The sequence below is a fragment of the Ziziphus jujuba genome, chromosome 5, assembly GCF_031755915.1.
Source record: "Ziziphus jujuba cultivar Dongzao chromosome 5, ASM3175591v1".
Lineage (NCBI taxonomy): Eukaryota > Viridiplantae > Streptophyta > Magnoliopsida > Rosales > Rhamnaceae > Ziziphus > Ziziphus jujuba.
The window spans coordinates 32,827,201-32,852,994 of NC_083383.1; the positions used below are offsets into that span (position 1 = coordinate 32,827,201).

At 35.4% G+C, this 25,794-nt stretch overlaps 6 protein-coding genes across 7 annotated transcripts; 1 reads left to right on the forward strand and 5 right to left on the reverse strand.

Annotated features, from left to right (window-relative positions):
• Nucleotides 1-626: 626 nt before the first annotated feature.
• On the forward strand, nucleotides 627-6,220 carry LOC107429615 (protein TIC 40, chloroplastic). Its single transcript, XM_016040326.4, has 14 exons — nucleotides 627-1,057; nucleotides 1,965-2,073; nucleotides 2,261-2,318; nucleotides 2,434-2,451; nucleotides 2,704-2,959; nucleotides 3,101-3,210; nucleotides 3,287-3,350; nucleotides 3,679-3,754; nucleotides 3,895-3,935; nucleotides 4,386-4,431; nucleotides 5,011-5,105; nucleotides 5,235-5,338; nucleotides 5,416-5,463; nucleotides 5,749-6,220. The coding sequence occupies exons 1-14, from the start codon at nucleotides 862-864 to the stop codon at nucleotides 5,806-5,808; spliced, it is 1,281 nt and encodes a 426-aa protein (XP_015895812.1). The 5' UTR covers nucleotides 627-861; the 3' UTR covers nucleotides 5,809-6,220.
• A 206-nt stretch (nucleotides 6,221-6,426) lies between these two features.
• LOC107429625 (psbQ-like protein 3, chloroplastic) lies at nucleotides 6,427-7,119 on the reverse strand. The gene is made up of 2 exons (XM_016040335.4): nucleotides 6,667-7,119; nucleotides 6,427-6,522 (listed from the first exon to the last, which is right to left on the reverse strand). The coding sequence occupies exons 1-2, from the start codon at nucleotides 7,117-7,119 to the stop codon at nucleotides 6,427-6,429; spliced, it is 549 nt and encodes a 182-aa protein (XP_015895821.3).
• Nucleotides 7,120-7,152: 33 nt separating this feature from the next.
• Nucleotides 7,153-9,944, reverse strand: LOC107428782 (aspartic proteinase CDR1). Its single transcript, XM_016039373.4, has 2 exons — nucleotides 7,471-9,944; nucleotides 7,153-7,395 (listed from the first exon to the last, which is right to left on the reverse strand). The coding sequence occupies exon 1, from the start codon at nucleotides 9,603-9,605 to the stop codon at nucleotides 8,082-8,084; it is 1,524 nt and encodes a 507-aa protein (XP_015894859.3). The 5' UTR covers nucleotides 9,606-9,944; the 3' UTR covers nucleotides 7,153-7,395; nucleotides 7,471-8,081.
• Nucleotides 9,945-10,839: 895 nt separating this feature from the next.
• LOC107428774 (aspartic proteinase CDR1) lies at nucleotides 10,840-12,499 on the reverse strand. Its single transcript, XM_016039366.4, has one exon. The coding sequence runs from the start codon at nucleotides 12,273-12,275 to the stop codon at nucleotides 10,950-10,952; it is 1,326 nt and encodes a 441-aa protein (XP_015894852.3). The 5' UTR covers nucleotides 12,276-12,499; the 3' UTR covers nucleotides 10,840-10,949.
• A 1,881-nt stretch (nucleotides 12,500-14,380) lies between these two features.
• Nucleotides 14,381-17,883, reverse strand: LOC107429035 (AUGMIN subunit 7). The gene is made up of 9 exons (XM_016039665.4): nucleotides 17,541-17,883; nucleotides 17,306-17,391; nucleotides 17,102-17,163; nucleotides 16,933-17,024; nucleotides 16,717-16,842; nucleotides 16,176-16,266; nucleotides 15,874-15,981; nucleotides 15,392-15,490; nucleotides 14,381-14,814 (listed from the first exon to the last, which is right to left on the reverse strand). The coding sequence occupies exons 1-9, from the start codon at nucleotides 17,678-17,680 to the stop codon at nucleotides 14,614-14,616; spliced, it is 1,005 nt and encodes a 334-aa protein (XP_015895151.1). The 5' UTR covers nucleotides 17,681-17,883; the 3' UTR covers nucleotides 14,381-14,613.
• Nucleotides 17,884-21,358: 3,475 nt separating this feature from the next.
• Nucleotides 21,359-24,425, reverse strand: LOC107428969 (protein NUCLEAR FUSION DEFECTIVE 4). 2 transcript variants are annotated; one of them, XM_016039580.4, is made up of 3 exons: nucleotides 23,771-24,425; nucleotides 22,092-22,999; nucleotides 21,359-22,011 (listed from the first exon to the last, which is right to left on the reverse strand). In XM_016039580.4, exons 1-3 carry the CDS (start codon nucleotides 24,077-24,079, stop codon nucleotides 21,498-21,500), a joined length of 1,731 nt encoding a protein of 576 aa, XP_015895066.1. In that variant the 5' UTR covers nucleotides 24,080-24,425; the 3' UTR covers nucleotides 21,359-21,497. The 2 variants fall into 2 exon arrangements, with proteins under 2 accessions (XP_015895066.1, XP_060673448.1); XM_060817465.1 differs by having other exon boundaries at nucleotides 22,092-22,995; nucleotides 23,771-23,945.
• Nucleotides 24,426-25,794: the final 1,369 nt, after the last annotated feature.

Consider the following 25,794-nt stretch of genomic DNA (forward strand, 5'->3'; position numbering starts at 1 on the left):
CGCTTGTCTAATGCAGGAACAGAATTAGAGGGGGAAAAAAAAAAAAAAAAAAAAGATATAAATAAAAACTATTTCACCGATTGCGAAACACAATTATTCTTTTGTAACACTATTTGAAGTACAGTTAATACTAAAGCTGGCCTTATATATATTTTATGAAAAGGATGGTTTAGCAATAAATTATTAGGTTACGCTAGAAATATGTTAATAAAAGGAACTTCAATATTAAAATCAAATCTTGTGCATATTCATGGAGTAATGATTTGTGTAAGTGCAAAATTCAATGTCATTTCAAATATTTGTATTCAATTTCGTATAACTCCTTCAACAAAATCAGGAAGACCATGCATTTCTATTAGTTAAGATCCTTCCAATGGGATAAAAATTGTGTATATATATATATATATTTATAATTATAATTAAGAAGAGAAATTATAAATTTTTTAGCTTGACTTGTTTTCGAATTTTTTTTTTTTTTTTTTTTAAGTAGTAACTAGCTTTTATTTGTTTAATTAACGTTGCGTGGGGGCCCAAGTATGAGAGTATGAAAGCCCAGACAATGGGCCTAAGAAAATGAAGTAAGAAGGAGGCCCAAGTGCAATCGCAACCGAAAAGGAGAGAAGAGAAGAGAAAGACAAACACCAAAGGGCTGTTGCTCTGGGTTGCACCGGCTCTGCTGCTCTCGTCATCCTCCTCTCTCTTCTTGCTGCCGCTTCTTCTTCTTTCTTTCCTTCTTTCTTTATTATTATTATTAATATTCTTATTATTATTATTATTTTTTTTTTTTTTTTTTTTTCTTCTTCGGTCTTTCAAAATTCAAAAACCCTAAAACCCTGTGATAAGGTTCTTGAGTTAAAAGAAATGGTGACAATGGCTCTGGCTCTTCCTCATTCACTTTCTTCTCCACGTTTTCTTCAACCCCAACGGAAGCCCTCACAGGCTCCCAATCCCACCCTCCCTCCAACTGCAACTCGATGCTCCGCCAACAATCGGAATTCGTCTCCTCTTATTTTTCTTAAACATAGAGACTCTCGCTCCACCGTCTCCCCCTTTCAAGGTTACTACTTTTTCTTGTTCTTCATTTCTTTTTCTTTTCTTTTCTTTTCTTTTTTTATGTTTATATTGCTGTGCACGCTACTGGATTTTTTTCTGTCTGCTACTTTCTACGATACACAAAACTCGTTTCTAGAAAGCATCAAGTATTTGTTTTGTTTTCGATTCAATTCTACAAATTCGCAAGGGATTACTCAGTAACAATTACTGTTTAGTTACCATGGTGCTATTTGAATGAATAGCTTTTCTATTGTTTCGAATTTTTTGGCCTATTGTTTTATTAGCAGAGAAAAAAAAGAAAAAAATTGAAAAGTTCATTCTTTTATTAGACACCCAATTGATGGACATGTTGTGGCTCGCTATTTGGTACCTTCTTTTATTCTATAAACATGCCATACGGCGGAATACATACATACATACATATATTACATACATATATTTTGAAAGAGAATTCAGCCTGCCAAAGGAAACTTAGAGAGCGGCAAAAACAGAGGTTAAGCCATCCAACCGCTTCAGCTAGTCTGTCGGAACTCTATTAGCATCTCTGACATGTTGAGGAAAATGGATAATGCTGTAAAACCGTCTACAAGCCAGTTGTCAACCAAGAATCCTTGATTTCTCCCTTCATCCATCTTAGATCTGATAAAGTTTTCACCGAAGAAAAACATCTACTTTAATGTTTTCATTGAAACCATCGATCTCAGTTACCTATTCTATTTGTAAATGTGTTCATCCACATGCGCGTATCTCCTTTTCTGGTGTGGGTGTTTGGAAATTTTCTCGACACATAAGTTTCTGTTACTGATTTTTCTGGTGACTATGTGTTTTCTTTAATTTGTCCTTGTGCTATTTGGCGTGCTTCTCATTCTTCTTCTGCTAACTGCTAACACGTGTTTCTGATGCTATTATAGGGAAGTTAGTACTGCAACGTTTTGCAAGCATTTCTTCTTCGAACAGTCAACAAACCTCTACGGTTGGTGTCAACCCACAACTTTCAGTGCCTCCCCCTCCATCACAGATGTAATAATACAACCCTATTTAGTTTCTTCTGTTTTGCTTTTGATTTATTTTCCTCTACATTCATTATTGTTAAGAATTAAGAATTAACATGCAGTTATAAACTTTCAGTCATTCTGGTTTTGAATGTATTCTATTAACTGCCCGCAAAAATTTGTAACCATATGATTTGCTGACCTTTTCTTGGTAGAGGGACGCCGCTTTTCTGGATTGGGGTTGGTGTTGGGCTTTCAGCACTATTTTCTTGGGTGAGAAGATAACTGCAGGATCTTAGTTTTTTTTTTTTTTTTTTTTTTTTTTTTTTTTTTTTTTATATTATAGATTCATTCTGCTGCATGTTTGACGAGTTTATTGTAATGACAGGTTGCAACAAGATTAAAGGTGAGTGGTTCTTTTTTTTCATACATATATTTAGTCATGTGCTATATTGAGTTCCTGATAGCTTAGTATGATTCACTGACAGTTTTAGAAACTGAGTGAGACTATTTTAGAAGATGGTAGGCATTTGAGAATTGAAAGTTTATCTTGTTTGCATGTGATCTGATCTGCTTAGAATGTAGTGTAGAGCATTAGAGAAATTATACTATCTCAATAATCTTGTTTCTTTCAAATTTATATTTTTTCTTCTTACAGAACTATGCCATGCAACAAGCTTTTAAGACTTTGATGGGCCAAATGAATACACAAAATAATCAATTCAATAATGCTGCATTTGCTCCGGGGTCACCCTTTCCATTCCCATCGTCAGCATCAGGGCCTACTACCTCATCTTCTCCAGCCACTTCTCAACCATCAGTTACAGTGGATGTGCCTGCAACAAAAGTAGAAGCTGCAACAACCACTCATATGAAAGATGAAACAGATGTAAAGAAAGAACCTAAGAAGATTGGTAAATAAATAAATAATTCTGTTTCTGCTGTTATTACATATTCTTATGTTTCAGTTTCCGCAATCTGCTGTGTTTATAATCAAGTTAGTAATGGACGATAAGTATGTCTAAAGGAACTCTAAATGAAACTTCTACTTGCAGCTTTTGTGGATGTTTCACCAGAAGAAACTGAACAAAAGAGTCCTTTTGAGAGCAGTTTAAAGGATGTGACTGAAACGAGTCCATCCAATGATGGTCGCACAGCCCAGGAGGTAAGTTGTTGCTTGCCAGAGTATGTTTCTGTGAGTTCATGTTCTTAATGCTGACAAACTTGCAAATGATATGAAGGTCTCTCAAAATGGAGCTGCTTTTAAGCAGTTTGCAGGTTCTTCCCAGGAGTCCCAATCGACTGGTAAGTAAAGACTTCTTGACTTTAGCAGTCCCTTATTATTGAGGTGCATTGATTCATTTTAGATGTTATAGTTTGTTTGTTTGCATACTGATATATAAACTTAGAGATCCGTTTTAGATTCTTATGCAAGTTATATATGGTTTAGTGGGAGACACAGGCAGTGCCACCTTTATTCAGGGTGTTAAATAATCACAGAAGTTTGAAACAATCAGCTAATTCTGCATTCTGCAATGCTATCTTAAAATTTTCCTCACTTTTCTCAATTTTGTTATCTTCTTTCAGAATTTAGCCAACACTCTTTAGTTTGTTCATATTCGTTAATGGACAGGAAAAGCTCCTGGCTTATCAGTAGAAGCGTTGGAGAAAATGATGGAAGACCCAACAGTGCAAAAGATGGTTTACCCGTAATATGCTTCTTGTCTTTATACATTTCTGTTTTTTGAATCTTTAATGATTCTTTTTGTTGCAAAACTTCAAAAAGATTCTGCCTTAAATTTGTTTATTTCTGAAATTATGTCCCTTTATTCTATTTATATCCTTGTAGCTATTTGCCTGAGGAGATGAGGAATCCTGCTACCTTCAAATGTAAGTCTATCCATGACTATCATGTCCTTTTCCTTTGATATATTTCTTTGTTGATATAGATTTTTCATTTTGTTATAAAATTTCTTCCTTTTAACTGGTGACTATGTTGCTCGGACTTGGGTGTGAGTGTCTGATGGGGGTATGTGTTGAAGTGTTGGATCTTTCTGTTTTTCAAAGCTTTTTCCAGATATTTGGAGTGTCCAATAGCCATACCCTCTTCAGTGTCCAATGGGAATTTGTGTGATAAAGCGAAGAGTCCTGGTAACATAGACTGGTGTGACTGTAATGTGCTTTACTTGTTACAATATGTAGGACTAGTGTTTCTTGCAAGCTGTAGTTTTTAATTTAATTATTGGAAACTCCTAAATTTTACCACTGGTTCTGAAGTCCTCCCAAATGCTAATTCATAAATCTAAAGAACTCTAAAAATTTTTATATTTACTTTTGTAGGGATGCTACAAAATCCAGAATACCGTCAACAACTTGAAGACATGTTGTAAGTGATTTTCTGAGAAGCGTGTTTTGCCACTTTGCAGAAATTGTGAGCTTTTTTAATTCATTTTATGCGGTTGGTCAAGCTGCCCCTTTTTAATTTATGTATAGATTATACATGGCATGTTTTACTAGCGAGACATATGATATATTGGTATTCATCTAATCTTTCAATTTGGCTAATTTCAATTTGTTGACTGTATAGAGATACTTTTTGGTTAACGTGTAGCAAAAACAGTTTATAAGGTTACGTGTCAATGGATTATGTATTGATATTTTCCTACTAATGTTAGCTTCAACTTGGCAATGGAATGTATTTTGGACCTTATGATATGCCTTCAGCATTGTATCAAGTTATTGATTTGAAGGAGTAACACCTATTCGAAATTTGAACTTATCAAATACTTCTCTAGCCAATTTCAACTTACACTATCCTCTAGAATAGAGAAACTTTTTAATTTTTATTGTTTGGTCTTTTTTCTGGTTTTGCAGTGTTTTGTCGGTTTTGTAAAAAAGATAGCATGTGATATTGACCATTTGGTGAATACTCAATTTATTTTCTCTTATGAACATTTGTCTTCAGAAATAATATGAGTGGGAGCAGTGAATGGGACAACCGTATGATGGATTCATTGAAAAATTTCGATCTCAGCAGTCCAGAGGTTAAGCAGCAGTTCGGTAAGTTTGAATTGATAACTCTCCTGCATTATGTTTGATTTTCTATGTGATGGTACGGAATATTTGCATAATCCACTATTATTTTCTTTCTGTTTTTTCATTAAACCCTTTCAATATTATGTTTGTCAGACCAAATTGGGCTTACACCTGAGGAGGTCATATCAAAAATTATGGCCAATCCTGAAGTCGCCATGGCATTTCAAAACCCAAGAGTTCAAGCAGCCATCATGGATGTAAGTTTTTTTGGGAGTATTCAATATAACATTTTGATATCATACCAACTTTCTTGATGTCGTATTGCTTTTTGCAGTGTTCCCAGAACCCAATGAGCATCACAAAATATCAAAATGACAAGGAGGTATTTTGAACTTCTCTGTCATCAAACACAATATCTCATCCATAGAATTGTTTGCTTTTTAGTTCATTCATTCATTTATTAGTCCATTCATTTCTCCAAGTGCGTTGTCAGTCTTAGAAATACATTGAATATCTATAGACTATGGTATACCTACAAATATGATCCCAAAGAATGGTTAGGTTATTAAGGTTTTTGGAATATGAGCATGGCCATATGCCAGCCATTATGTGGCTGCATATTATAGCATGCAATATTTTTATGATGTCATTTTCATTTGTTTCATAGGTTATGGATGTTTTCAATAAGATATCAGAACTCTTCCCTGGAGTGAGAGGCTCACCTTGATCAAGGTCACTGTTATGGAGTGCAATACTTAATAGTGGTCATATATGAGCAGGAGGGTGATCAAAGCTACTACATGAACCTTCAAAACCAAACATGCTTCCTTTAATCGAGGTGATGGATAATGTTTTCTTTGAGTCAGATGCATAGTGCCCCATTGCAAAGTTGACCGACAGCTGTGTATTATTCTGTGGGTAGTGCCAATAAGTTCCTTCACTCTCCATCGCTATGTAGTGATGTTTGTACATCTGGTTTAGAGGGCCTTTGTTGATTTTGATTTTTGGTAGCGGAATTTAGAATTTTATCTAGCCAATTAACTTAGCCGGATGAATGATTGAGCTATACATGGTCATATCTTTTTATATAACTGTACATTATATAATTGTGGAACTTTCAGATTTGTTCTTCGTTTTAACACTTCTTTCACCATAATGACTCAAATTTAGAAGGAATTGGATGAATAAAAATATTTGTAGCCTAAATAAATCCGGCATCAGTGCCTTAAAAGACATGTATAATAAAATCATGGAAATTTCATTACATAGGTCACCTCAGGTGCTATTTCCTCTCTGCGCATACATTAGCTTTGAAAAGGGTACACATACTTGAACTATCTAGAAATCATATTCTAGATAAAATGTCACTGAGAGCCACCACAATGTTCTCATAGCACCTTAACACACTTGATTCATCTCCATCCCTTGCTGCATAGTCTAGCTGCATTTTCCAATTGGCATCAGCACCATTAGATTAGAATTTGTCACAATGACAGCGGTATTATCCCTTGAAAAGAAACGAAGTACACAAGCAAGGAGAGAAGGAGATGGGGAGAAAGAAAAAAAATAAAAAAGAAAGACTTACTCTAGAGACATTGTTGAAGAGGTCAGAGTAGAGCTTCCTGAGTTGTGGCCTCTCAGTTGCAGGTTTGTTTTGAATGATGGTATAGACATCCTGTTTCAGTAGCGCTGAGCTTTTCCTCAAAGCCTTCTGTGCTTCCACCCATGACTCTGAGTCTATCAGAGCTTTTACTTGTAACAAAGCTCTTGCATGCCCTCTGATTCCACTCTCTGCCTCTTGGATTGACTGGTCTGGTGCTATGAGCCTCAAGTCCAACCCATATGCAACTTCTTGTTTGAGCACAGCTTCTCTTGCCAAAAGCAGTGAGGCTATCATCGCTGCTCTTCTTCGATTGATACCGGTACTGAATTGGAAAGCCCGCTGGGTCTTGGGCTTGTCTGTATGCCGAAGAGAGGTGGTGAAACCAGGAGAGAGGCGTGTTAGAGTTGGCTGCAATACAAACCATCTTAATTCCATAATTGTGTGTCAAATGGAATCACCCTCCTGCAAAATCAACGTTTGCATGTATAAAGGTCTCTCGGGGTCTTAATAGTTTAGTCTTGTACAAGACGCAGAAAGGCGCTGAGTATTATTTCCATTTCATTGGAGGATAAAATAAAACGCAGGCCAGGCTTGTCAAAACATAGAAGTATAATCATGAAGCTGAAACACCTCAAAATTCGTTCAAGAAAAATAGACAGACAATCTGCAGCTAATGGTAAATCGTACAGCCGCCGAGAAATGACAAAGGCCCTGCTGTTTGGGATGGGGAAAGTCATAGCACCATATTGCTTTCCAAGTTGTCAAATAAGTAAGGTATATACTTACCTACAAATATCGTTCTTGTCTCAAGACCATCCAAAAGCACTCTGCTACCGTCGCTTCCGGGCCTACTCTTTCACTTGCACGGTTGATTCTGCTGCCACTGCTGATATTATTCCTCCGCCTGTGCGCTGGCTTTTTTAAGAGCTTTATCGTTAAAATTGTGAAAATCCTCCGAAAATCTTCCCCCCTTCTTAAGGCCACCAGCCACCATCACTGGGCTGAACTTGAGCTTCGGCCCAAGAAGAACGTTGCACATTATAAGTGGGCCTGCTCTGTTTAGGTCTCGAATGCGCCTCAGCCTGCCTCAGGGCTCGGCTTTTCATTATTTATTTATTTTTATTTTTTTTTGTTATTATTTGCTTCATTCCCTGTCTCATTAATTAATATAGGAATTGAATATATTAGTACTTACCAGCCTAAAGAATTTTTTTTTTTTTATGCATTTAAGTAGTTTATATATCAATGAATTAACTAATGACTAGAGATAGGATATATCATCGAACAAATATAAATACATTATTACATAGATATATTAGGTATATTATTAATTTAAAATAACAGTAGATATTACTGCAAATTAATCCCAGAACATAATTACATAGGAATTTACTTTACTAATGAGAGGTACAATCAGTTGGCTTGAAGTAGAGGAGTTCCTTGTCAAGGTCGTATCCGATTAAGTAGTCCATCTGTGCAATATTACCATAGATGGCAATATCGTCGACCGGGATAAATGCGAAGCAGACAATGTCTTGTTGAACCCTTAAGAAGGTGTTGGAGGAGCTTAGCTTCACATCTGCACCTTTGAAATGGAAAGTGACAGTGGATGCATCATCCACAATAATATCGGATTTGGTCCTGAAACAAAGACTTGAGACGTTAGTAGGATCCTCTGCCACCTCCAACTTGATCGCTCTTCTGATTGCCGAATCCATGCCCTTGTATAACTCCGGAGGCATGAAGGTGTAGGTTGTACCGGAGTCGATCAGAATGTTGCCCTTGAAAGAAGAATTAGAATTGTTATTGGAATATTGGAAATCGAATTTCTTGTGTCCCACGCTAATAGCTTCAACTTGAAGGTAGTAATAGGTCTCTGAAGCGTTTGTGAGTAAAGGAGTAGACAGCACCTCAGGGCCTGAAAGCATTGGGTTTTCACCAAAAACCATTTTGCTGGAACTGTTGGACCTGGAAGATAATGGATTCACCAAGCAATACGAGAACTTTTTTCCATCCACGGCAGACGAAGAAGAGGCCATTTGAGAAACAAGAGATAAAGGCCCTCTTCCCAGTCCAACAATTCCGGATTCGATTCCTCCAAAGACCCCTTCATTATGGTGTCCGCACCCGAATATGATGTTGGGAAAAGAGATGGATGTTGATGTTGAACCGGCCTGCTGCTGCAGCCGCAGGGTGAGTGTATCGGTGGAAAGGTTTCCAGTAGTGAAAGACCCATCTCCATAAGTGTAAGTATAATTGCAAAACTTCCCAGCAGGGGAAGAAGAACATGAGGTGTCCTCCCTGATGAATTTGCAGGGTTTGGAATCGCAGGAAAGAACCCTGTTGGTGGAGGAAGAAGAAGGATCAAAGAGAGGGTCTTTCTGAGGGAAGCAATTAAGGCAGGGCTTGCATTGAGTCCATACAAGATCACTCCCTGTGTCAATAATTCCAATCACTCTCACTGGTGGCGTGCCGATTGATATATTCATCAGATATTCTCCTTTTCCGTACAATACACCGGCTTCTGCTGCTGCTTCTTCTGATGATGATGGCGACGACGACGACTTGATGCTGCTCATTATACGATGGTGGTGGCGGTGGTGGTTTGAGCGTTGGAGAGCATTGGTTACGCGTTGCCAGTGCGTTTGCGAGGGAGAATACATGGGAGACATGGTGGAATCACGGTGGATCACATCCACCCTCAATATCATTCCATCTATTTCACTTTCTGCCGCACCCACCACAACAATAGCTGATGACACTAACGCCACCATTATTAATGCTGCACACCATACTAACTCTCCCCCCATCATCACAATAATCGATTCGATCGCCTCTCTTCTCTTTCTGTCTTTCTCTCTATATTTATATATATCAAGGAAACTGATCACTTTCCAATTAATTTTGTTCTTTTGCAGCATGCGTTACATATATCTATATTTATATGCATATTCATAACATCTATGTTTTATAGAGAGATCGATCAAGAGTAATAAGATAACTAGGCCCTTTTTTTTTTTTTTTTTGGTATATATAGATATATATTTATATTTAAAGAGAGAGACAGAGAATTGTCATTAAAATTAAAGCAAAGATATACTTTATATGGAGGAGGGCATGCACGCGTATAGGGAAAGATTATATTATATAAATATAGCGTACCAAAATATAGTATGATTCATTTGGTTTTGATTCTTATAAGTTTCCTGCTTCTCTCATATACGTGCATTATGAGTCAAGTTATGCTAGTTTCCAAACATTATATTTGACTATATAGTGCATAGACATTCATTCTTTACTGGATTCATTTATTTAGGTATATTTTCAACCAATTAATGCATTTGCATCAATTCCAACACCAACAGATTTGCTAATTAATGAAATTACAATTACCACCCTTCAGTTTTTTATTTCTAAACGTTTCTGTTAAATTTTCATTCAGAAAAAAGTGGAATAATTATTAATTACGACTCCATAAATTAAATCAAAGCATATCGAACAAATTATTTGTGGAGTGAAATTCATTGTTCAAAAACTTGCTGATATATATATATATATATATTAAAACCTTCTAACAAAGATTTTAAGAAAGTATAGTATAACCAAACGTATATATTCAAAAGAAAACATATATATATATATATATATATTATATTTTTCTCGCATGAGAAGACTTATATGTTACCTTCAAGCAAAGCTAAAAAAGGGTACTAATTAAAGATAAAATTAAAATACCTAAATAGCAAAGATTAGCGTTCAAGGTTGGATATGAATACAAATTTACGTTTTCAATAGAATAACTAGGGATAGTCACTAAAGATATGCTTTTACACACCAGCGAAGTTGACCGTTAAATCAAACACAGGAAAAAGACTATCTGGACAAAATGATAATAAGAGAAAGACAAACAAAAAAATGGAAAGGTTACGTATGTGAATCGAACAAATAAAAGGGTTAATTTATTTTCTTTTCTTAATTATGACAATATTTTATATATATATATATATATATAGGAAATACAAAATTAAGAAAAATTATTTATTAGAAACAAAAAGACAGTTGCCAGTAGCAAGGTAGCTATAGCTAGACCTAGTTCGGCCGGCCACATCAACATGATATAAGAGGAAAAGCAAATACAATAATAATAATATATATATATATATATATATATGTATGTATGTATATGTAAATTAAACAAGAACAAATTATAAATATTAAAGCAAGAAGATGAGATAATGATAAAAGACGTCGGTGGGTCTGTCCGTCTACTGGTTGGCACAGTTGGTAGGCTTAAAGGACACCGTCTTGGCCTGACGATCATAGCCAACAAGGAAGTCCATCTGAGCCAAGTTGCCATAGATAGCCAAATTCTGGGAAGAAGCGAACGTAAAGCAAACCTCATTATCGGAGGCCAGAACAAATGTGTTATTGGCACTCAACTTGACGTCGGCACCATCGAAATGCACTGTCAAAGGGGGAGCTTGGAGTGCCGCAGGGGAACTGGCAGCATAGCAGAGACTCAGCCCAGATACAGGGCTGCCTATGCGCTCCGCAGCGCTGACAGCCTCTACCACCGCATCTTCCACGCGGGAGTAAAAGTCCGTTGGCAGAAGGGTGAGAGTCGTCCCAGAATCGATAATAATGTTGCCACCCACCTGCTGCCCTGCACTACTGAACTCAATCCTGTTGTTCCCCACGCTCACGGCTTCCAGAGTTAGGAAGTAAAAAGTGTCCGTCTCGCCATCAACCAAGGGTGTAGAAACCGCACCCGATCCTGAAACCACGGCATTGCTTCCGAAATTCAACTTGCTGGACTCCTCCGTGTTGGATAAAGGAAGCAAGCAGTAGGAGAATTTCCCGCCGATGGAGGGCCCCAGTTGGGTGATGAGGGACGCAAATCCTCCCCCAAGACCCACGATTCCTGAGCCGCGCTCGTCGAAAGTGCCGTCGTTGTTGTGGCCGCAGCCGATGGTTGCATTGCGGAGGGCCACGGGGGATTCTGTGGTGGAGCCCAGAGTCAGAGTCTCGGTGGCCACGTCTCCGTTGGTGAAGGAACCATCGCCGTAGCGGGCCTGGTACTGACAGTGCGAATTATCACCGCAGGAGGTTCCCTGCACGGCGACGCAGGAGTCGGAGCCGCAGGGAAGCTGGTTGAAGGAAGTGGATTTGGAAGGGTCGAAAAGAGGGGCGGTTTGGTTGTAACACTCACTGCAGGGGGTGCACTGCGTCCATATCAGATCGCTGCCGGTGTCCGCAATCCCTAAGATTTTGACTTTTGGAGTGCCAAGCCAATACTCCAACAGATATTCTCCGCCGTTGGCCACTATATTGCCTTCCGCTGCATTCGGCCGCTTCACCAGCCGCTTCGCTCGGTCTGCGGAGCGCCGAGCCGCATTGCTGATGCGCTGTGCGGGAGTCAGGGAGGGGTCGTAGAATGGAGACTTGGGGGAGTCACGGTGGATTAGCTCCACACTGAACCCCTCCACAGCTTCTTCTTCTGCTTTTGACATCAATATTTTTGTGTTTGACACACAAACATTAATAAACAACAACAGCAACACACACCCCCGGTACAACAACAAGGTTGCCATCGATCACAATCAGATACTCTACCTACGTACTATAATAATTCACTATATATTCACTAGATGTTGGGAAATAATAATGTATTAGTGCAGAGGATATACATATATATAGGCACAGACTTTCAATTAATTAATTGATGCAGCTTAAAAATTTTTATGATCTCCACAATTAATAGACTATATTTTCTGTACAATAGCTATATAGCTAATTATCCGACTACTATGGAAATTTGTATGGCGCTGATTTTTTGCCAGAGTATGACGTTTGTTTCCTTATTGTATATGCTGACGATTTTCAGTGATCCTTCGGTACATATAAGATCTTCGGTTGACTTAAACAAACAAATATACATGTCTACATGCATATATAATTATGGACGTAAACAATAAAGACTCACTAATTTCTAGTACACGAGAATTAATCCCAACTCACAAAAACATGTGGGTCCACATGATTGTGAATTGGGAGCTATTTTTACGTGAATATTATATATGAGAGTGAGTACGTGAAAATTAAACTCAATTGGTTCAAAAAGTAAACGCTCTCAACAGTAAGATACAGGTCATTTACGAGCTTGGAAAGCCAGATTTGAGATTTCGATTACATACGTTAATTATTTGATAAGGGATAACAGGATAGCATGAATATTAATGCATGAAAATTTTTAAATTGAACCAAATATGGTAATTAATTTATTTCAAATATATATATATATATATATATATGGTTAATCAATTAATAGGTAGACGCACAGCCACGCATGAACAAAACATATATAGCAATAACAAGGTGGATGCTGAAATTTATATTTTCATTTAATTTCAATTGGTTTATTAGTTAGATTTGGAAATTACAATCATTGCACAATTGGCTTGCCCGCTAATTAATTTTTCCGAATTAGCTTGTAATGCAAGCTGAGAATCCCGCATATATGTAAATATAAATTCCATATTAAAAGGTTTGAAAAGGAAAAAACTTGCAAAGAGATATCAAATTACTAAACAATTATGGTATATAAGTAAATATTGAGTAATATATTTCATTTCATTTTGTATCCAATTGTTAGTACATATCATCGTCCCACCATCGTTATAATGTTTTTCTTTAGATTAGCAAAAAATATTAAGAAATAATGTCTTGTTTAAGTTCGCCTTGCAAACAATAGTTTTTTTTTTAAAAAAAAAAACTAAATAAATAAAACAATAAAACAATAATTATATAGCAGTGACAAATTTTATTAAAAAATTAAGCAATAAGAGACTCTAATTGATGGATTTCAAATCAGTATTAATCTCTTTCATAATTGATTATGATTTATCTAATTAATTCGATCTTACATGAGGTCAACCGGATTTTCATCCATTATTCTTATGTTACGTTTTAAAAGTTCAAAATTTCTTCCATTTTATAATTAAAATGCATTTTGACCTTACAAAAAATCAATCAAATTGTACCTTAGATGCTTATAAATGTAGTTTACCATTTTGGATTGCAATTGAATTTTCCTTATAAATGTAGTTTACCATTTTGGATTGCAATTGAATTTTCTTAGTCTTTTATATATAAAAAGTCCATAAAAAAATCTGAATATAGATTGACGCTCATATAATATAAAAGATTTCATTTATTAATAACTATAAATAGTTTTTATAAATATACTGTTAATTTTAAAATTGGTCTAGTGACGAACAAAAATTATTTGACTGTTAACTAGTTAGATAATTTATTATTCTATTTTCTTTTTCTTTTTTTAAAGTAACTTTTTAAGTAAAATTTTATTTTTAGAAAATTTCAACATAACTAACGGATTCTCCAAAAGTAGAGAGTCACTTTCAGTGTTTTTTACTTTTTTTTTTTTTTTTTCCTTGCCACATCAATTTAAAAACATCAACTTAAATGATATTTAGATAGACATATGAATTGGAGATTTTTTTTTAACATCTTTCTGACGTGGCAAAAAAAATTTAACACAAATTCATTGGAGATGCTTTGAAGTGGCATCAGTGCAGCTCATCATTCATAATGATAAATAGCATCTCAATTTTCTTAGAAGGAAGCAAATAAAATATATATATATATATATATATATTAAAAGTAAGTTTCTTAGACGTCAGCAAGGATTCTGAGTTCCTCCAGTTGATCCATATCCAATGCAAAATTCTGAAGTCCAGCGTTACATGCACTGTTTTACATCCACAACAAAACACCACACTACATTGCCAAACACTTACTACCCTCACATAAGCCATTCAAGTTATTCATTATACAGAAACATGAGATTGTGATTTCCAATAAATTTCCAGATGAAAAGTAATAATACTCTTTCCACCACTTGTGACAATTTTATCTTAAATTTACCTCTTCATCCTGCTCACGAGCAATGGACGCCGAAAGAATTCCAAGGTCACGATTTAAGAATGTCAAGGCAGATTCACATTCCGAGATTATTCTGGTCACAGATGAGGGCTCACCAGCAATTGTTTCAGATGATCCAACAGCAAGAGCTGCATGTGAATCTCTAAGATTTCTCAAGTTCCCTAAGAACTGCAATCAACGCAGACAGAAGAAATGTCATTATTATTTTCTTTCAATATAGCTATTCAAGCAATAGTATAAAAGAATAAACATCAACGAAAATGGGATGTGAAACAACTGAGTACTTTTAAGCATCCAAGTGCCAAGCAAAATATATAAATTATTCAAATAAAGGTCTGGCAACTGGCCATTCCACAGTATTGTACCAAGTACTTTCATAAATTTCAAGCCAAAATAAGATACTAATATAGAGAAATGGAAGGTTTGGGGTTGAACAAGGGCGGGTCTCATACTTGGGAAGACATGAAGAGAAACCCTCCACAATTCTGTCTTTTCTCACACATACATGTACAGACAAAACAATCCAGTAATACAAAAACCTGAAATGTAAATGTTCTCACTCTAAATGCAAATGTTTTTTAACTTTCCAGTCATAGAAAATTTTCATATTAATTGACATATCTAATGAATTGCCTGCAATTTTTAGCTAACCTTAAGAAAGTTTAGGGATTGAAAGATCATAAAATATTTCTCATGTAATGTATTAAACATCTATATATACATATATAAATGTGTGACAGGATACCTTCAAAAGCATCTTGTAGGCCTCCAACAAGCGATTGGCAGCTGGCCCAAACCCATGAAGCTGGGGTACCTCCATCATGTGTGTCCATGGACGAATTTCCTAAAAATATAATGGTTTTTCAGAAGGAGTAAAACATATCTATAAACATATATACATTTCCCTATGCCACCCCTCCCTTTCGAATCTCAAACCCCCAACCAAACCCAAAAACAGGGCACTTACTATTCCTGAAATCAAAAGATATGACAACATTCTCACCTAAAGGTACAAGTATTACTTTTCAATTAAAGGAACAGGTGGAACAGTAAGGATCATCATAAAAGGAGATAAGTGAACAACTTTATAGTGAAAAAGTTGTATCTACAAAAAAGCATCAAAACCAACACACTGAAAGCATAATGGCACAGGTAGAACATAGACAAATAGGGAGCAACAATTAATCCAAAACCAAATCGAAATGAAAGAAAAGGCTAAACAAAGACCTTAGTATAAATCATGTTGAATGATCTTGCAGTTTCAAGGAACGACTCCAAGTGTGCCCGCAATTGGGATTCCACATCCATATACTCCTCATCTGGGTTGTATGCATGCTAAATGAAAAGACAAGCAAAGAATATTAAGGTTAAATAGGAACCGACCAACTTTAAATAACCAAGAAAAGTTAAGAAGTTAATTAATGTAGTGAATTTCATGCAGAAATTAGGTTTAGCTCCTCAGCGCAGGAGGCCTGCTCCGAAATAAAATTGATGATAAACACAAACTATAATAAGAGACAAGGAGTAACCTTTGATGCCAAATCATCAACCTTTTGTTGAAGATTTAAGAGTATCTTTGATTGTTCTGCAAGCTTGGTCTCTAGCTCAGAAACATCATGCCTGCAAATCTACGTGGATTAAAGGAATTGAATCTTACTATATCTGATGAATTAACTTGAAATTGAGTTGATACACTCAATGCAACTGAGCATTTAATAACAACATAACATAATCCACTGAAATGTCCTCCACATATTAGTCCAACTTATCTCTTTTAGTATTTCCTCTTTAAGAAACCGAAGCAAACATTTTGCTATCCAACTTGTTCAACACAAAATCTTTTCTATTTGATTATCTTTACACACACACACACACATGGAATTTGCATAACAATCCTATAACAGAGGGAGTCTGACGCATATATGGTTTATAAGGGAAGGCCAGTAGATCCTTAGGTTTGGTTAGCATATAAGATTTATGCCTCCAATGAGAAAACAAATTTATTGGGGGGTGTGTGTGGGGGGGTGTTGAAAGGGTCCAATTAGAGAGGGGAAAAAAAGACATTCTTACAATGGGTATATGGATTGAATCTGAACATCAGCAGGGAACAACTTGCAGTCTTCGGAGAAAATTTGAGCTTGCTTCTCAGCAATGGAATCAATTAGTTGTATGTCCTTTGTTACCTGCTCATCAACACTGCAGAAATCACAAATATAAAAAATAAATAAAAAACAAACCTTAGGGTATGAGCATAAAAAAAGCAAGTGTGTAAGAGCGGGTGACAACCTCCAATCAGGATTATCAGCATAGATGCTGGCCTCCACAAGATCTACAATGAGACGAAGCATTTCGGTGCGATCTTCATAGCTCCCTCGTCCCTGAATTAATAAGTTAGAAAACTGGATGGAAGTCCAACTAATAAGTAAGAAAATGTCATAAGAAGCCACAAACCGACTTGAATGGCTTCAGTGTCCACACTGGTTGTTATACCCAGAAACTTGGCGATCTCTGCCAAATCTGCGAAAGGAATTATATGATATATTATAATAAAGAAATTTCATATTTTTTTTGTTTTTTTTTTTTTTTTTTTCTTGGTTGGAAAAATAAAAAAATAAAAAAATAAAAAAATAAAAAAAAATAGAGGGAAAAGGGTAATTACACTGAATACGAGCAGTCTCTTCGTCGCGATCCATGGTGTCTCCTTGAAGAGTTTGTTGGGAGAAGGGGGATTTGTCACCCAATAAGCTGTGAAAGAAAAGGCAAATTGCAATTGGTATTAGGATTGGTACGTTCAAAGTTAGAAAAGAAGAAGAACGAGAAGAAGAAAAAGAAAGGGAAATAGAAGAAAAAATAAAGAAAAAGAAAGGGAAATCGAAGAAAAAATAAAGAAAAACCGGAAGAAGAGCCATTCGAGAAGGGAGTAGCGCTCCATGCCAGCGAAGAGGAGGGACTGAGCAGGAGCATTGGCTCTTGGATAATTCAGCATCCCCAGTTTCCTCTGTATCTCTTCCATTTGCCTCGCCGCCATTTTCATACCATAAAACAAAATACCCTTCTTATTCCTATTCCTATTCCTATTCCCACTTCTCCTGCTTACACTTTTTGCCGGCACCTCACCACAAGTCTCCTTTCTCTTTTCTCTTCGTGGCCGGTTTCACCTTCTCCGATGCAGCAACTGATAAACAGTATACATATAAAATTCATGTTTTGGTGGCTCTTCCTATAAACCCCATAGTTTTTAAATTTCAAATTAATCGCTTTTATTTTCATTTATTCTTTATTCAACTTTTCTTTACATTAAAATAACAATAATAAATTTGAAAGTAATTACAGAGAGCTCTTTTTATTTATTAATCTAAATTTTCTCTTATCTCAACAGTCAACTCTCACCACCCATTTGAAATATTGTCAAATATAATATTAGTTACGAATACTTTTACTAGTTTATTAATAATATTTACATCAATAACTCTTTAGTTGTTTCTAATTAATAAAATTATAAAACGAAAATAAAAGCAAAAATACACTTGGGAAATTATTACATCAAACCTTACTAACACCATCTTCATCCATTTAATATAATTACTTCCTTATACTCTTATTTTTTAACAGAACAAAAAAAAAAAAAAAACAAAAAGAAGGAGAGAGAGAGAGAGAGAGAGATAGCAGATAGTTTACCCAATTTTTTTAAATTTTGACCTCACTATTATAAAAAAATAAAAATAAAAAAAGAAATAAGCTATATCTTAAAAAAAATTCACATATTTGAGGGTATATTACTCTTGGAAAATAATAATAATAATAATATAAATTATAGACCCTTTTTTTTTTTTTTTTTTAATCTTCCCTATCAAAATAACGTTTATTTCATAAAGTCGACTTAAGACTTAGAATGAATTCGCAGATACAATGAATTACATTTTTTTTTTTTTTTTTTGGTGGCTGGGAGGAATTATTTTTGTACAACGCCTTGGCCAATGGATGAAAAACTGAATGTCCCTTCTCATCCTCTTGTGCACTTATATGTTGTAAGCCTTTCGAAGATATCAGCCTTCTGAACTTTTTTCCTTTTTTTAATATAAATACTTGCCTTTATAATGCTCATTGAAGATAATGTATGTGCTAGCTACTATGTTTTGAAATAAAATTGCTTTCACGTTGCCTGGTGGCTGTTAAGTAGCGTTAGGAAGTTTTAATATAACAAGAAAAAGGTTATTATTTAATTTATATATATATTTTATAGGTATATCAATTGCAAATCGATGCCTCCAGCTTCAGGCCATTTGTACCTTGTAATGGAATTGGCATTACCACCTGCTCAACTTTGTTAATCAACAGGAAAAAGACAACCTTTTAACCATTGTTTATGGAGTAGAGCTGGATTTAAGACTGTTTCTGTTGCATTGGACAATTCACTTATGCTTGCATCATATGCTGAATTAATGCAATTAATTTCGGTTTTGGGTAAACAGTAATAGGATTTTTTTATTTTTTACCTTTTTTTTTTATTTTTTTATTTTTTGGCTGGATAAGCAACAAGAAAAAACAACTAACCCACACCCCACGAAAAATCTTTAGCCAAAGCACACTTCAAATATGCAGGGATCGCAATAACATTAACTTGGCCAAAATGATTCTCCATAGAAACCCATTTACACAGCGCATAAGCCGCACCATTAGCCTGTCTAATCACACATTCTAATGAGCAATTGTTAAAAAAAAAAAAAAAAAATTCAAAAGTTCTTGCCTCTTCAATGTATCCTTTACTCTCCCAACGGACCAATGACTCTCTGGAATCAATAGCAGAAATAATCTGCAAAGCGTCACCTTCAATCTGAATATTTTTCCATCCATTATCTCTTGCAATTTTAAAAGCTTTCGAACAGCACAAGCTTTTGCAGCAGATGGATTAATAATGCTGCTTTTAAAAATCCACATTTCAATAATCATTCTGCTATCATCACCACGAACAATAATTTCCATTCTTGAATATTATCCCCATTGCTTGTGATACATCATATATGCGGCACAAATGGTTTACAGTTTTGCTTTCCCAGATCGTATATAATCCCAAAGCACATAAACATCCTAAATTTTAAGCCAAACGAGTTGATGTTTGGTTTAAGAACATAAATTTCGGCCAATAAGATAGTGATAAAGAGTAAAAAATAGTTTTATTAAATTTAGAAGACAACGAATTAATGAAAACATAAAAGGGGCTATTCTATTAATTGGAATTGGAATTGGAATTGGACTCAAGTCAGTCAGTCAAGGAGGAGGATAGGAGTGTGAGCAGTCTCACCGCTGGTCCTTCGGAGGAACGCAGAAGGAATATCGCCTCTGAGAATTTGAACCCTAAAGACGAGCTTGGAAGAGCTACTGTGAAGAAGCTGGAAAACGCAGCCATCTCCGACCTTCAAATCGTTGTCGCTCACAAATTGTCTCCAGGAGTTGCTGTCTAGTCTTTTCGGAGACGGAGAATGGTGGTTTCCTCCATGGTAGGTCGCCTTCCAGGTCTTCCCCCGATACTTCAGAAGTGTCGGGATTGTTGTTTCGCAGGGAAGCTTCGAATGAATTCTCAAAGGTAATGCCTAATATTTGCAATTATAAATTATTATTATTTAAAAAAAAAAAAATACAATCAGTTTCTTTAAACATGGTCATATCTAGTAACAATCAAATTAAATTAAAAGGAAATTAAAGATTAAAAAAATTACCAAAATACAAATGGGTTTCACATGCGACTTGCTCATAATAACATTGAAAAAGGGCTTCTTTTCTGAAAGGGGCCAAAATTCTTCATCCCCTCTTCCACAATCTTCTTCTTCTCCATCAACTCGTACGTTTCTTTCAGTTTTGTTCATGCTGCTCTGCTCTGCTCTGCTCTGAGACTCGCTGCTTCCTCGCTTCCTTTGTACTCACTCAACTACTTCTTCTACTTTCTTAAATAAGACCCCCCTACAACACCAAAACGTAAATTACTTTTATACCATACATTGTTATCTATTATAATTATTATTAATTTTTTTAAAAAAAAAAAAAAAAAAACTTTCTACCACAACAAAAATCCTTTTACCAAAAACTTTTCAAATAAAAAAAAAAAAAATTACCAAAATGTATATGTTTCCATTAATTACTAAAGAAAATTATACAGACACCCTCATGCCTTGCTTAATGTCACATGTCCTTAATGTGGACTAGTACTTTACGCAAATAAAAACGCAATGAATGTGCGTGTAATAATCAGGAAGGGGACAGTATGTGCGAATATAAAATAAACTACACCGGATACATGAGTTTTTTTTATTTTTAAAATACATGTTCTTACATACATATATATACGCAACATATTCTTAACTTCGATCTCTTTCTCTTTCTCCTTGTCCCATACATTTTTTATCTTTTATAAAATTAAAAGATTTCAAGCCATTTAATTAAGGTGGGAGTCATCAAATGGTAAATTGATAATGTTTGTGAGTTCAGCAGAAAAAGCTTGAATAATTACCAACTAAATAAGCATTATATCATCCTCTTTACGTTGTCTTGGCTTTTCAATAGGAATATCCAGAATCTTCAGAAATTGAAGTCAGAGAATTCACAATTCGTTTTACTTTTTAGTTTCATCATAATCACAAGTCATAGGCTTGTTTTCGATCTGACATCTTAACCAACTAGTTTTTGCAATACGTAGATGGTTTGTATGAAGAGTTAATAAGATAACTAATCTCTTATCCGTTCGTTCGTTACCTTGTATATATGTTTCCATGACGGTACTCGGGAGGAGAGGAACAAATTGACACATCTCTTTCACTGTGTATCAATGGTTTTGATAACACATTATAGTTTCAACTTCAAGATGTACATAATAAAATTTGGTTGTCAGAGGAGGATGGTGGTGGCACACACCGGTTATTCCTCTCAGACCGATCATAAGCTGGCCTGGTTCGTATGAATAGCAAGAAACTGGAACCTAACCCCAAGAGCGAAAAACACCCCCACCACATAAACGTCTGCCAATAGCATTTTCTGCCAATGCAAACCGTTGCTTCCTTCAATAAGCTCTGGTCTAGACCACTACTGCCTTCATTGGAATCGTACACTATCGCAGCAACAAGACCATAGAAGAGTGAACCAATTGGAATGTTGGTGATGAGGATGTTGTGGTTGATCCCAGCGCTGTTTGGGCCAAACAGCTCTGATGTGATTGAGACTGCTGCTGAGAAAACAAAGCCTGAGCTTAGACCAATCAGAGCTGTGCCTGCATGCAATGCTACCTCACTACCTGATGCAGCCAGCGAAAACAATGCCATTGGTACTGGCAATAGTGCAACTGCAAGCCACCCAGTCCTTGCAAAATACACCTTGCTGCATATATACATGTACACGTTAATGTTACATTTTATACACGGACCAAACCAAGGGTGTCACTGATGATAAATACATACTCATGAAGGAAATCTGGGGCAGCTGAGAGTAAACGCCCAAAGAAGGAGCACAAGGAGTAGAGCATGACAAGAGAACTAGTATGGGAAGTGTATCCAAGTGACTCTGAAATCTGCCCAAGATTGTTGCTGTAAACCAGTCCCAATGTCCCTCCACAAAAATATGACACAAAATATAGCCAAAAATCTAGGCGATGGATTAGCAATCCAGCTCGATGCTCCTCGCCCAGACTAGTTAGCCTATCTTTCTCCATGATCACCTTCCCAAAACAGCCTTCCTTTTCTATCACTGGTACTTCGTAAGTAGTAGGGCAAGTAGCAGCAGCAGCAGCAGTATCCTTTCCAATAAGTTCTTTATGAAGCTCATCAGCCTCAGGGTCAATAAAGGAGGAGTTTTTTAAACGGGAAGTATAATGGACACTTGGACTAGACCACTCCCTAGCATATGCAATAACAGGCAGACATAAGGGTAGAAGTAAGAGAATAATAGCACCAAGTAGGAGAAGATGGGCTCTATGCAGAATAGAGGATATGGAATTAAGGAAAAGGAGATAGACGCCAGTGAAAGCAGCTAGAATGTAAAGGATAAGAAAAATGAGGGAGTCGTGGTGTATGGCGCTATCAGCCGAATTAATTGGTTGAAGAGGGAGTCGGCGGAGGAGGATGGGGATGAGGGTGAGGGTAGATGCAAAGAGAGGGACAAGTGCGTTCAGAAGGAGGTAAAGTGTATCATCATTTGGGTTAATTGCATTGGCAATGAGGGTGTATAGAGCTGCACTTACCCCATTGAAACTGACACTGAGAGACAGGGCAAGTGGTAGGCTGGTTGGGAAGTTTTTGATGCATAGAACATGGCAAACTGTGTTGAACCAACAGATGCTGCAACCTCCCAACAAGCACAGTATGACTACCTGCCCCAAAAATCAACCAACTCTGCTCTTTATATGTGCTTTACATAATATCCTTGCAAAATTCTTATTCTGTATATTATATATATATATATATATGAAGTGGAGGAGGAATGATTACGAGCGGGTTCTCAAGTGAATGGGAACAGACTTGGGGTTGGAGCAACCAAAAGTGTGTTAAGTAATCTCTATTCGCCAAACTAATTCCTGGCTTTAACTTTACGTCAGAGTTGGTTTGGTACTTGGTAGGTAAGTTTTGGAGCCTAATTTGTTTTGTATTCCAAAACCAAGATAAATTAATATAGGTGTATTTATATATTGGTGTTAGATGGATAAAAAAATCAACTAAAAATAACTACTCTTGAAATTGGCAGATTGATAGGTGTTCTCACGTTTCTCTTGTAATTAACTAATTGATGGATAATTAGATACTCAATGATACAAGTAAAATGAACTTAATGTGTGTGGCTGGGGTTGTTCTTGGTGGAGAGGCAAAAGAGGTTCACTAATTTTCCAAGGAAGATGATTAATAATTTTCACCGCTTTTCCCACGAAAAAGGGAAATCTAAACTAAAATTAGGAAGGCCTCGCAGAAATCCATAATTAATAAGACTGCAGCACTAGGAAAAGCCCAAAACGTCAAATTAACGTACTATATTAATGCATCACGGTAGTGAAATTAATAATTATATATGGCATAAAACCAAAGAATAGATGAAGTTGTAAATTTAACAAGTAAAAAGCAAGTGAAATGAAGGAGACAAAAGAACTGACCAGGAAATAAGGCAAAGAGATGAATTTCCGAATGACAAGCCATTGGAGGCCATAACCAAAGAATCCCATGGAGGCAGCAATGAAAATGACCACCCACATGGGAAGATACAAAAGGGAGACCCCAGAACACCAGCCCAATGCCTTGCCCATATCAGAGGCCATAGACAGATAGTTAAGCTGCACCTGAGAAATCCCCAGAACAGATTTGAGGTCGGAGGAGTAGGAGGAGAAGTCGAAGTTTGTGCCTGTGAAAGCCTGTATCCATATTGTCGCCACAAGTATCATCCATTTCCCTGATTGTCCACCCATAAAAGTTGATGAAGATGAAGGATTTGGGGGGTTGTTTCTCAATTCTCAGAGAGATAGAGAAAGAGGGTTTAGCGTTGGACAAAACATCTGACAATCGTTGTTAGCTAAATTTGGCAATAGCTGTTGCCTGGTGGAGGTTGCCTCATTTTTATGCATGAGTTTCTCTGGATTGTAGATTGTAGAGTGAGCGTGTGTGTCCCTCTCTCTATTTTCCTTTCTGATTTTCATTCATTTGTTATGGTATACAAGGGGCGAAAGGAAGGAATTGCACAGAGAGGATTTAACCATTGTGATTTGTTCGTTGAGGCAGGTGAGGCGACCTTTAATTGAAACACTGTCCACTGTTGCTTCTCTAATTAAAGGAGCTATTAATCATTGATACTAATAAAATATATAAAAATGTAACTAAATTATTTGACCACCCCCACCACCAATAGAATTATAAATTATAAAACCATGATTCATTTGGTTTTATAATAATCCAATTGAGTTATCATTTTGCGAAAAAATAATCTAATTAAATTTTCTTTAGGTTTTGTTACATTATTTTATAATTTTTTTGGATAAAATAATAATAATAATAATTCATTACCTTTGGGGTCCTTTATGGAAAGAGGAAATTATTTCATTTCATCACAAAAGCATACTGCAAACATATATGTGCCTTAGCCAATAGCGGCAGAGATAAATGCCCATGTTTTTGGTCCCACCACCCACGTGTTTTTGTAAAACCATGTGGCACTAAAAACAGATGTGGACGGACGTATATAATTTCACAAAACTAAATAAATAAATAAAAACGAAAAAGATGGATGTATATACTATTTTATTTTTTTTCTTGTAAACAGGTTGAATTGAATCTTCTTCTAATTTGGTTAAAAAAAAAAAAAAAAAAACTTTCTTCTTGATTAGCTTAATTAGTATACTACTTACATCCACCCATAATTACAAAAAATAGATTTAAAATACCGAATAAAGATAAATTCTTGTAAATGAAAAAAAAAAATTCAAAAGGTTTTCACTTTTCACAAGGTTATTCAAAGTTACTGCATGTGAATGTTTTCACTTGCTTAATTCATCATGATGTTTTCAATTTTCAATTAGTAAGTGTGTGTTTGGGTTACTTTTAAACTTTTATTTTTATATTTTAGATTTTTTATAATAATTTATCCTCTTAAAAAATTAGACTCATTTTTTAAATTCTTTTTTTAACATAATCAGGATTTTAAATTAAATTTATTATTATATCTTTTAAATAATCAATTAAATTCTTTTTTTATCCATTTTATAACTTTTGGGCTTTTACTAAATTTATTTTCTTTCGTTCTTTTTTTTTTTTTCAAGTTTTTCAAACAAACATTGTATTGTTTTGAATTTTATGAGTTTATATATTTACAACGTATTTTGTGCTAGACTATACATTTAATTTGATGGGATAAGTTCATAGAATTTTTGTATAAACAAACTAAATAATTTTATATGTATATGTTTTTTAATGTTAATGAAGTTGGAGTGAGAAAAATATGTATATATGTTATCAATTTTATAATTAAAAAGATAAATCATATAATACTAATATATTATACATATATACAATTATTCATGTTTATTTTGGTTATTACATATATATAATATTTAAATTTAAATTTTGTAAATTTTAATAATTTTGAAATAACAGTTTACCAAATATTTATTAAATTGTTAAAAAAACTAAT